General features: G+C 31.6%; 2 protein-coding genes across 7 annotated transcripts in view; one reads left to right on the top strand and one right to left on the bottom strand.

Moving 5' to 3' along the window:
* LOC105225662 (glycerol-3-phosphate dehydrogenase, mitochondrial) overlaps positions 1–10,203 on the bottom strand; it is a 63,069-nt gene extending 52,866 nt beyond the window's left edge. Inside the window, exons 1-4 of one of the 5 annotated variants that reach the window (XM_049451265.1) lie at positions 10,056–10,203; positions 7,346–7,464; positions 7,016–7,282; positions 6,446–6,558 (exon numbers count right to left, since the gene is read on the bottom strand). In XM_049451265.1, the coding sequence (XP_049307222.1) occupies positions 6,446–6,558; positions 7,016–7,282; positions 7,346–7,450 (485 nt within the window). In that variant the 5' untranslated portion in view covers positions 7,451–7,464; positions 10,056–10,203. Of the gene's footprint in view, positions 1–6,445; positions 6,559–7,015; positions 7,283–7,345; positions 7,465–9,143; positions 9,328–9,968 lie in introns of those variants that run through there. The other 4 variants (XM_049451269.1, XM_049451268.1, XM_049451267.1 and 1 more) reach the window with 4 other exon arrangements.
* Positions 1–13,269, top strand: part of LOC125777122 (uncharacterized) — a 358,233-nt gene that overhangs the window by 299,224 nt on the left and 45,740 nt on the right. The window lies entirely within an intron of this gene.

Genomic DNA, 13,269 nt, shown 5'->3' on the forward strand with positions numbered 1-13,269 from the left:
GGTTCTGCCTGTAATAACAAGATGGAACTCATTATATGATGCCGTCGTAAAGTTACTACAGCACAAATATGTCTTAAATGACCTTAGCGAAAAGTTAAGTCTTCCGAGTTTCACAGCAGGGGATATCCAGTATTTAGAGTCCTATAAAATGCTGGTGGAACCAATAGCCGAAACTTTGGACTTCTTCCAAGGAGAGAAAAATATTAAATTTGGATTTCTCTTACCCGCGTATATGACATTAAGCAATCAACTGCAAAATTTGAGCCAAAATAAAGAATTCGCTTTGAATAGCATGGCAGTTGAGCTAGATGAAAAATTACGGAAGAGGTTTTCCAAATATTTTGATCTTGCTCCTGAGGCAGATACCGCAGTCACAGCGGCTATACTGAAACTGAATTGGCTTTCTGTTCTGACAAGGACTTCTCCCAATGTGACCACTGAAATTATCATCACACGAGCTTTAGAATGCATTTTAAAATTTTCTGTTGCTGAAAAACTAGTTCCAACAAAGCAGAGTTGTTCTAACCATGAGGATGAAATCGCCTTTTTTGATTTGGAAGAGATTAGTAAATTTATATAAATTAGTTACTTTCGTTAAAAAAATACTAGTTTCTATTATTACAGATGCTGACGAGGAAACGACAACTTCACAGAGCTTGGGCTATAGTAAAGTAGAGCTTGAAAGCATTATCAGAGAGCAGTTGTACTCATATCTTGCGAGCCCAATAAAAAATTGCGCAGTATGGCAGCGCCTGTGGAGAGATTGTTTTCTTTCGCAGGAATTATCAATAGCGCCAGAAGAAATGTTTTGAACGATTTTTCATTTGAAAAATTAGTGTTGTTAAAAGCAAATAATTGAATTCGTTATCTTTATGGTTGAAATTATTGAAATATTGTTAAATTTGTATGTTTAAATTTTTTCTGAATTATTGTAATGACTATATTTTGTTATTATTTATTTATTTATTGTATTATTAAATTCACCATATTTTTTTAATTAATGGAATATTAATTGCCATTTAATCCAAATTAATCAAAATTTTTAATATAACTAAGTTTTTGATTAAATTTTTTAATCTGTAAATAAATTTTTCAAACTAAATTAATTCCCTTTTAATCATGATTAAATTTTGATTAAAATATAATATAGGCTGTTAAGAGTGATGAGGGAGAGATTTGTTTTTCATTTAAACAGAGTACTATTTAACCGGGATTGACTGTACACATACGAGGGCTGTCCGATAAATAACCGACCTAACCATGATGCACGCGACTTTTTCAAATTTTTTTTTTTTTCTACATAGTCTCCTTGTAACTCCACACACTTCTCCCAGCGATGCTCCCATCTCTGCAACCCTTCCAAATAGTACTTGGCGTCTTTGTCTGCAAAATACGAGTTCACGAAAGAGATTGCCTCCTCATTTGACGAAAATCTCTGGTCGCCGAGCGCAGTTTTAAGTTGAGGAAACAAAAAAAAGTCGCTTGGTGCTAGATCCGGTGAATAAGGTGGATGGTCAAGCAGTTCGAACCGCAATTCGTGGATTTTCGCCATGGCGACTGTTGAGGTGTGAGATGGTGCGTTGTCTTGGTGGAACAAGACTTTCTTTTTTTGCAAATGTGGCCGATTTTTCGAAATTTCTTCCTTTAGCTTGTCCAATAATGATGCGTAGTATGCTCCTGTTATAGTTTTTCCTTTTTCAAGATAGTCGATAAAAATAATTCCATGGCTGTCCCAAAAAACACTCGCCATCACTTTCCCAGCCGAATACACAGCTTTAGGTTTTTTTGGGGCTGGTTCCCCCTTTTCAATCCACTGTTTAGATTGGTTTTTTGTTTCGGGCGTATAATGATGAATCCAAGTTTCGTCTACGGTTATCAATCGGCGCCAATACTCGGTCTTATTGCCTCTAACACGTTTGTGGTCTAGCGTAAGCAAACGCGGCACCCAACGCGCGGACAGCTTTCTCATGCCCAAATCTTGGTTTAATATGTGACAAACAGTTTCTTTTGACATCTTCATAATCTCAGCTATTTCCCTAGCTTTAATCCGGCGGTCGTCTAGTACCAATTGAACTTTAGCGATGTTATCGTTAGTGGTTACAGTTTTTGGACGCCCAGGACGTTCATCATCTTCCAAGCTCTTGCGACCACGTTTAAATTCAGCTGCACAAAATTTTACGGTGGTAAACGATGGTGCAGAGTCACCATACACAGAGTCCAACTCATCTTTGATTTGTGAAGGCGGATTGCCTTTCAAAAATAAAAATTTAATTACAGCTCGATATTCAATTTTTTCCATTTTGGGGAAATCACCGAAATAGACTCACAAAAACGACTGTCAACAGATAATTGCGCAAGATAAATTTCTGAAATTTTGGCGAGTAGCTATTATAATATGCACAATTTGAAGTAGAAACTTTTTTTTCAGATGTGCCGCTAGCTTCACGTTGAGGTCGGTTATTTATCGGACAGCCCTCGTAAATCAGAGGAATATTGAATATTTTCTTCGAAACATTTCTTGAATTTTATTCTAATATATTTGAATATACTTATATTTTCGGGGTTGTCACTTTTTCCTTCTCATACATTTCAGAAATATATTCAATTTATGATTTTTAGGTATTGAAATATTTGCGAAAGACGCGTGTAGGCAAGGCATGCTGGGGGATATGTAATGGCGTCTGCTTTTATGAATGAATCGAATATGCTTTTTGAAAGTACGCAAGCGTTCACGAAAGAAAGTTTTGTTGTTGTGTAATTTACTATAAATTTTGACGTCGGCGATTTGGCTGCCATATTGATTTTTGATGCTATTTGAGACGATTGTTGTTTTTGTAGAGCAATATTTGAAATTTTTGCGGGTGATATATTTACATGTGTACGCATATACATAAGTACGTATGATGATGTTTAAGACAATTGTTGTAGAACAATATTTGAAGTTTTTGCGGGCGACATATTTACACGTGTATATGTATGTCGGTTTGTGTATACGGGTCAACACAAAATTTGACCTTAACTTTAAAGCAGTAAATTTCCATGTTTTAGGTCGTAAATAGGCGGAAAAAAATATATGCCATGAAAAAGTTTGCTTTTTTTATTTAGGAAACCGCTTAAACGATAGTATAATTATATGTAATTATTATATAGTATTATTACTATAACTTTTACAAAAGCGAACTTTATACGAAAAAAGGGTATTTTCTTATGGTTTTTATTCATAATTAATCAGGAACACATAAAACTGTTACTGTTAATGATAATATTTTGATTTGAAATTGATTTGTGCTTACATACATATCTGCAGGATGCGTATGAAAGTTTTAAATGATAAAAGGTGTGATTTATATACTTATATTATTGTTGTAATATATTAAGTTTTTTAGGATATTATGATAATATATCAGGACAATTCAGAATCTGGTGCAAATGGTCTTGCATCTTTGCAATTGCAAATTAGCGAGCATAATTTTGTTTTTACACTAACATAATGTATAGCGATGCACCTGCTACACCCTTGCAAATAAGCATCACTAAAACCCCGTTTATTATTTGCAACACTGGTTTGCAAATTATCAGCTGCTGTCAAAAGTAAAAACTTTGTAAACGAAGAGAAGAAATGGAGCAAACCGGTTTGAATAAAATAAGGCTAAAACACGAAAAGCCGAATAAAAAGTGGAGCGGGCAAGAAATCCAGAGTATTCTAGACAATAGCCAATACAGAAGTAAAAGTGAAATTTGTGCTATGTGCCGCATAAAAATATTTCCTACCTTCAATGTCCATAATTTTTTCAGCAGCTTCATCAAACAAAGCGTCAGTTAATTTTTCCTTAAAATTTTTTTTCGGTATATTTTCCAATTTGTGCGAAAATTTGGTTCACAAACAATTTTGTTCTTCACCGATTAGCTGTGAATTAATGGTCTTTGCAAAAAACTACTAAAAAGACGTTCATTGTTGATGGTAAATATTTGCAATTGCATAATTTTGCAAGATTCTGAATTGCCCTATCATATACACATGGATGTATGTAGCATATATGTATGTATCCATACATATGAAATTATATTACATTATCAAAGATAAGAAATATGTAAAAAGTAGCTCATTTGCTCATTAACTACACATATTGCTTGGAGCATTGCATAATTTTATAATAATGTTATCAATTTTGCAAGAATTCATAAAAATTGGCAAAATGATATTCATATCAATTGATATGATAGCATGTAAAAGAAAAATATAAGCCAAAAGGCCAACATGCGTCTGTAAAAGCAACGTATGTATATTTCTGAGCATAATTTTCATTGAATTCTCAACTCTGTTCACTCATTTCTGTTAAAATTTCTTCTGCCGAGCCAAAAGTGGTGAAATCCACTAATATAAAATTCATCCGTAGTTGGACCTTCTCTATAATACACGTTCTCTGGCAGTAACACACTCACAAATTTTCGCCATTATAATACTAATGTGATTGAATCATTTAAGCAACGTGTAGAGTAGATGATATTTTAATGTTGTTTTTACTTTAGAGATAACACTCTGAATTTAGATTCCAAACTTCTGGAATAACCTTTCTGTACTAAATTATTCTTACTGTTAATTGTATAAAAGGAATGAACTAAGTTCCATATTTTTTCAGTAAGTAATTTTTCAAGAATTCCAGTTATAACCCCATGCTTTTAGATGTTCTGTAGCGAACCTTGCTCCTTCAGTGAGATGTTGATCAAAGTAAGTGATTTTTATAATTAAACTAGGGGATCCGCCCACGCGTTTCTGTGGTATACGTTTTATACCATTATCCATATAATAAACTATTCAATACAGTGAAAATTTTATTTACGAATAAAGGCGAAAACGTTTTTGTCGGTATAAGAATCCAAGGGATTCTTCTTGAGGTTTAATTTTTAATATGTTCATACAAATAAATTTATTGGAAAAAATAACGAATTTAAGGCTGATTTCTCAACGTATAGTTACCTTTACAGTTAATAGAGTTGTCCACTTAATAAAGCGTCCATTAAATAGAGCTTTCACTGTATTTTTTATTTATGAATTGTTTTTACTATCCTATCTTCTAAGTTGGTTCGAATTGGATACAGTGTGCTAAATTTTATTAAAATCGGTTCAGTAGTTTAGGAGTCCATCGCGGAGAAACAACGTGACACGTACTTTTTATATATAAAGATATAGCTAACTGCAGCATTTTTATTATATCTTTATTACTAAAATTATTTTCTATATGATTTCCTTAAAATAGTGTGCATAATGTATTATATAATAATACTATAAAATAAAACTTTGCTTATTAACAACATTATATTTTATAATTTAAATTCCTCTCTGTATACATATTTTATGTTGTCAAATTTTTGACCAGCTCAAGAGCTGTTTGTTTTTTGAGGATAACTCTAGTGTTGAGTCAAAGTATTTTTTTTATTCTGAGACCTATATTGTTGTAATTTATATTGATGTTGTTGGGGTAAATTTTAGAATAGCATCCTCGACTTCGGGGTTAAAATGGGTATGTACGGATAGAGGAGGTCCTCCCGATAAAGAAAATATAGATATAAAGTTGCCGCTGACTTATAGTTTTTGAGATATTTAAAGTTCAAAATTCAACTATTTAAAATGCGTGTTTCTGCGATTTTAAATGAACTTAACACTTATAACTACATATATATATTCTAGATCTGGAATATCTCCTCTTGCAGTACATACCCATTTTAACCCCGTAAATGGGGGATGCTATTCTAAATCCCAACATGTTGTTGTTTTGTGGCACCAGTCTTCTAATTAATTAATTTGGTATGACTTTTATATATAATAATATTTGAATAATTAATTAATAGTAGTTGCTAAGATACGAGATTTCATCGAAAAGTGTATGACACTAAACCTATTTTCCATTTTTTCTTGAGTTCACATGTATTCCATACCACCTTAAATATAAATTATTTCATAGGGGTTAGTCATCCCGACAATTTGGATATATGTATGTATGCACATTCAATTAATATTATATAACTCTACTTCTATCTCGATTTGTTTTAGGTTTTGCAAGCAGGTTAAGAAAATTATTATACATACTCTGTGAAACATATTGTGAGAGTTTACAAATATTAATAATAGCGATATAACAAACTAGAAAAATTACCGCCGAATTTCAATTCTCAACACGGTATATGGTACAAAATATTTGGGGGTTTGTGGACAGAAAGACCATAAACCATGCAGAAAAATTGCGCCTTGAATATCAATGCAGATTTAGATCCGGAACGTCAGTAGTATACCAAATTTTTCCCTCAAACAGTCCGTGTGGAAATACATCGAGTGCAGTATTGATTTACATATGCTATGCATTGAGCTTTTATGATCAAGATTTATGAATTTTGTACATACTCTTATACATATGCAGCAAAGAAATAACTAAGTATTATTACTTACTGATACACAGGCAGCATTATTGGTAAAGGATGAGCAAGATGCGGAGCTGATTCTAGCATAGATGCCCGTTCCTGAAGAGCTTCTTTTACCATTCTATACTGTTCAAAGTCAAGCTAAAAATTAAAAATGAAGAAAATAATTTTAATCAGGTATTATGGCATCGTTGCTACATTCAGAATTCTTCTAAATTTAGTATTTTTAACACACGCGACAAATAAAATATTTTGTTTAACTTTGTCCTATCGCTATATATGACTATATATCAATACAGTCGTACAGTTTTACCATTTGGAGATGTTCGCTTTCGTGTTCGCGTTTAAAACAACAATAATTTCGGTCACAAAATAATGCTTTGGTAAGATTTTATTTGGGCACATCTAAAGTATGGACTGTGAAACCGGGCATAATAGTGCTAGTATGTATCGATATAAATAGATATGGAATCTCTTATAGTTCGTAAAAACACTTTAAATTTGCATTCACATACATGATTTTAGCAAACAATTTACATATTTTACGATCAACTATAGAATAAATAAACATATGATATGTAATTTTATACGTTCTTACCCCAAGTATAGCCTTCTGTAAGTAACGAACTCCGCCATGAATAAGCTTTGTAGAACGAGAAGATGTTCCGCTTGCGAAATCGTCCGCTTCAACAAGAGCCGTTTTTAAACCTCTAGTAACTGCATCCAAAGCGCAGCCTGCCCCTGTTGCTCCTCCACCTATTATTAAGACATCGTATTCCTCGCCACTCTGAAGACTTTTCATTTGATCTGGTCGTGGTGGTAAAGTACGCTTTCTCTTTGGTGGTCGTACAATTTCATTATGAACCTTAAAAGAAAAAAAATATCAGAAGCTTGTAGTAATATTAACTTTTTAATTAACGTTTCTTACCACATAAGCAGAAGTATTTCTATCTGTGCAAACCCAAGTGGCAGCAATTGAACCGATGCATGCGCTCAAGGCAGTCACTCCGAACTTATAAAAGCGTGATGTCATGTTTTCCGATGATTCTGAAGATTGAAAAATACTAGAACTATGAATTAACCACGGTTAAGAAAATTAATGCTATAACTAAAGGATTTTATTATACATTGCACATTTACTGACAAAGCTACAGACAAAGTAAACTAAGCGTAATTTATTTTGTGTGTTCATTTTGCTCTCATACAAACATACATACTTATGTAGTCTTCTCAAGCAATACTGATCATGCGCATCTCAAACCCAGCGACACACAATATGCTTGAATTTAATATTTTGTTTCTAAAGTTTACAGATAGATGTCCCTATTGGAACAGAATTAAAGGTTTCATCTCTTAATATACAAATAGATACATATGTAGCTTTACATAAACATTATACTTTATGCCTTTGTATTAAAAGAATTTAGAGTACTTGAACTACATGTTACTTTTATATATTATTATATTAAACGCAGTTTATCAACTTGCACGCCCATTTTACCTACAATAAAGATGTGGTTGCATAAGATTACGCACTAAAATGCTTCATAACAGAATCTACATACATATACATATTAATTCATATTTTATTATTTATTCAAAATCAAACTTCAATACATATTAAAATTCCTTTTAATTTTGTTAAAATTATTAATTTTCAAATTATTATTAAAAACATTCCTGAATTAATATTGTTAATTTTTAAATAAATTTACGAAAATGCTTGGCTATCTGAAACATAAAATCTTTTATGGAAAATTTCATGTCAATTAAGTTGTGTTTAATCAGTGGATTACGTTTTTATGAGTACTTATATATGTACATACATATGTATAAAGTGCCACAACTACATATGTATGTATATACCATGCATACATTTAAATTTGAGTTTACAAACATATACATACATATGTACATATAATAAAAAACCAGTACCTTTATTTTTTTTGTGTTTTTTTGGAGAAGAAATTTTTAATTTAAATAGAAGCTTAAACCATTTAATTGCTTGTAAAAATTTCATAAGGGGACAAAAAGTGGTTCGTCTTTATCATCGTGCATACATTTTTAATTAATTTTTTCGTTTTGTGTTTTTATAGAACATATATTTACATATATTACTAGATAAAAATTACATAACGATTTTTATTTAACTTATTTCACTTGAATTAAAATTTAAAAGGAAAAAAAATTTATAAATTTCTACTAAACTAAACAGTAAATTTCCATTGTCAAGTCAGTGGACCTACCGCAATTATATTGTTCTACGATACATTCATTTGCCGGCGCGAACTCATGTATGTGTATAAATATACATACATACATATGTAATACCGAGTCAACAGAGCTTTCTTTGAATTTAAGTTCATATAATTTCAGGTCAAGCACAACAAATACCGGGAAGATTTTGTCTCTCTTATGTGTGATTGTATATACATACATATGCATATACTTTTACAGTGTAAAATTTACATGTAGAATGCAAGCATTGTATTCATATGCCTTGCTCTTTAAAGTTTTGGCAACTTTTGATATGTTTAGATAATATAACATCCCAGTAGAGATGAAGAAATGATACCCCAAATAAAAAGGGTCTAGGTGTGCATACTCGTTATACATATGTATATACATATGTACATAAGTATTTACATTTATATATTGACTGTGTGGAGTAAATTAATAATCTGGATTTTATCATATGCTTCAAATTTACATGTTTATATACATACGTATTTTCCAGCTGAAATGCAACCACTTTTTGTTTAAATTTAGTCAAAATAATTGACTTTTGAATGACTTAATATATTATTGATATTTCACGCATCAAACATACAATGACCATGTGATACAAGTTTTAAGTACACCACTAAATTTCCAAATATACAAACCACTCTATGCAATAATATATTTTGACTGACAAAAACGTTTTTAATTCATTCCTTTGTATAAGAGCCATTTTTTGGCGCGAGATTTATTTTAATAACTCAACATTCGTAAACCAAAACCACTCTTGTAGAGTAAAGCTTAGTAAGAAATTCTCATCGTTTAATATGTGTATGTATGCCATATCATTTGTATTTCTCTGAGAGTATTGTGTATTAAATAGAAGTACTCAGAACTCGCAGCAATCACTTCACGCATTTAATAAATGTCCATTTCACACCGCCATACATATGTACATACATATGTTAGCGTATAGATATTCTCACACGTTATACTTATGATATAAAATCTATGTGTATAAATGTATATATGGCGGTAGCAAATGTATATTTATATATATTTTTACGTACATTTTGTTCACATGGAACTGTCATGACAGTTCTTAACGGCTTTTTTTGACCTCTAATGTGACATATAACATACTTAAGTACGTGCAAAGAGTTGATTAAAAGCGAAAAAAATTGCACAATTTATAGCAAATTGCCAACCTCACATTATTACATAAAATCGTGAATTACATTTTGGTAGAATTTTGATAGCAACCATTACATCAGAGCAATACACCTACTGTCAAATATTTTACAAAAATTATATCCGTTGTAAACACTCACTTTTTAACTATTTTTGTGTAAATATTTGTATGTTTGTATATAACTCACTATAAAGCTTATATTTATCTTAAAGTAAGTACTATTTGCCTTTATAAGAAGGAAACACAAGTTTGAAGAATGCAAGTTGTTGCAATTTATGCACCTTCTCACTCACCAGAGGTTGTGCAACTAAAATTTACAGAAAATAAATTACCAACAGTTGCTAATATAGCTGATGTTAGATTAGAGCAAAAGGTTGATATCGAAGGGTTTCATTTGATTACAGAAGAGAGCTAGTCAAATAACATTTAACATTATTAACGAAGACCCATTAAAAACTTTAAATTCCTTTCATACACATTTATAAAAGCTTTTAGATATGTTAAAGAACATTTATTAAAAGCTTTGTAATCAACCATTGATCGAGCTACTTTGCTTACTTTTGAGAATGACTGTAAATATGGTTGTACAAAAGAGGTGTTTCGTTTATAAAATTATTGTAAATATTTTATTAGTAAATACCGTAAATTTTTTTGTTTTTTGTAATTTAAAATCTCCACAGTTCATTATAAGATCATGAAACTATTTTTTCAGAGCTTAACAATTATTTCAACATTTTTTGTAAAAAAATATACATGATTACATTTAAAATTTAGTATATTCGTTTTTTAAGTAGCGCGAACTCGAAACTTATGCTATTGGGAGCCGTTTAGAGAGAACACTTTAAGTGCCTCAGTTGCTGCAAGTCTTTCAGAAAAAACTTTTTACAAGTGAATTTGTGCAAGATGAACTTTTCATATTGGTTTCACAGAAACTTTTAACGAAGGTTATTAGAGAACAGTGCATAAATTAATTGATCTATAAGCAGCTCTATACGAGTATAAGTTGCCAGGGATTTATTAACAAATTTTGACGTTTTCAAGAGTTCAGATTATGGATTTTCATTAAAGTGTTCCATATGCTCTTGTTTTTATAATTATATATTTTTTGTTATTTTATCATTCTTAGATAGATATAGAATTTTTTTCCAGTCATTATTAGTGTTCTGCACTTCTTTTTTACGCGTATAAACATCCTGTGATCCCCATTCTCATGCTCCTACGAAAGTATACGAAAATTGATGCGGAAGATTTTAATAAAAATCATAAAATTCTTGAGAGTTATATGAAACAAATTATTTTTTTAATTTACCAAATTAAAGATGTAATAAACAAATTTGGGTAACAGTATATTAATGGCATTTTTCTGTTTCAGTATATCACAGAAATACCATATGTATATATGCATATGTTTTTCCCTATTTCAACTTTTAAGTAGTTGTGCAATTCTGCATATAAACCGACTTTAAATGCGTTTTTCTCAAAACTCCATTTTTGAAGTCGGTGGACACAATTGTGTTGACCGAAGGATTTTCTTCATTACAACTTATTTTTTTAAGCTAATAAATGACAAGATTATTTGTTCAAAGTCTGAGAAAAAATTAAAGTTTTAATTGTTTTGTTTTCTTTCGTATTGGAACAAGATGTATGTATATACCATATTTACTAACGGAATATTTTTGGTTTTTTAATTTTAGATGTATTAATTTAATAATAAGTTAAGCTACTTGTACATATGTATGTATGTATATTATTAGGTTCAAATAATATTTCTCCAGCTTTCCCATAATTTAAGCTTTCTCCAATCTTTTGCGATGAACTCGAAAGAATTCGTTATAAACACTTTAAAGAAGATATTTTCGAAAAATACATTCACTTCAAATGGGGTAAGATTCAAATAAAAACTTGTGGTTAAGATTCATTTATAAACAATGAGGATAAACATGTAATCAGGATTTATGGGATTTCGAACTCAATGGTGTATAATATTGGGTGAGATATATGTGGCGGTTAAGGTGTTAATAAGTAAAACACTATTTAACCAGCTACTTAATTTTATATATTTATTTGCTTACAAGTAAAAATCCGACTTACGAATATATTTTTAATATAAATAGAAATGTTTTATGTTGCGTGCGATAGAACACGTGTGGTCTCGTCCGATGATCAAATGGAATAGGACGAATTAGAGAAGCTAATATGAGGTGATCAATATTATAACGGGATAAAATATTTTAGGTTGCTGAATACAGTGTTACCAGATGAAAGTAGTTAAGTAGTTACAATATTAGAAATAGTTAATAAATGGATCTATTACAATTTGGAGAGATGTTAATCGCTACAATACTCCCCTTCTTAAAAAAATTTAAAGTTTTTAAGAAGTAATTTAAATTTTATACATTAATTTGGAATATAGGTTTTCTTATCACTAAACTTAACTCCAAAAGAAGTAAGATGAGTTTTCTCGGCTGATGTGAAGAATTCTAGTTCGTTTACGTCGCTATCGGCTACGTATACTGGCTTAAGTCTATCCACTGAAATAGATGTTGGGCTGCCTCGGTAGTCTATGACGAAATATTTGTCGTGACGAGCAATAACTTTGAACGGTCCCTCGTAGGGCGATGAGAATGAAATTTCTATATGATCATTTCGTACCAAAACATGTGAACAGGTGTTTAGGTCTTTAAAATAAAAAATTGATCTCTTTCCGTGCCTTGACGTTTCTGCTGGTGCTAAATTTTTGAAATGTTGGTTTAAATTCTGTAATAGTTCAGCAGTGGTTGTTTGATTGTTTGAAGGAGCGATGAATTCTCCAGGCAAACGTATTGGTTCTCCATAAACGAGTTCGGCTGGCGTTGTGCCCATATCTTCTTTCCATGCTGCTCGAAGGCCAAGTAGTACAACTGGTAGAGCGTCTAGCCAAGTTTCTCGATGGCAAAGGAGTGCAGATTTGAGTTGGCGATGGAAACGTTCGACTAAGCCATTTGATTGCGGATGATATGGAGAAGTCCTTAAATGTTTGATGCCAAGGATCTGCGACAGTGAGTTAAAAAGTTTTGACTCAAATTGTCGTCCTTGATCGGATGTTATTCGTTTTGGTACACCGTACCGAGCGATCCAGTGGGCGAGTAGTGCTCGTGCTACCGTGTCTGCTGTACCGTTTTCCAAAGGAATTGCTTCTGGAAAACGCGTAAAACGATCGATTATAGTTAAACATTGATTAAAACCTTTAGAAGTTGGTAAAGAAACCAAGTCTATATGTATGTGTTCGAATCGTTGTGAAGGTGCTTGAAAAATGCCGATAGGTGTTGATACGTGTCGTTGAATTTTGTTACGTTGACAGTCGATGCAAGCTTTTGCCCATGTGCGACAGTCTTTGTTTATTGACGGCCACACAAATCGTTTACTCACTAGCTTTTGCGATGCCTTTATTCCGGGATGTG

Source organism: Bactrocera dorsalis, chromosome 3 (genome assembly GCF_023373825.1).
Source record: "Bactrocera dorsalis isolate Fly_Bdor chromosome 3, ASM2337382v1, whole genome shotgun sequence".
NCBI lineage: Eukaryota > Metazoa > Arthropoda > Insecta > Diptera > Tephritidae > Bactrocera > Bactrocera dorsalis.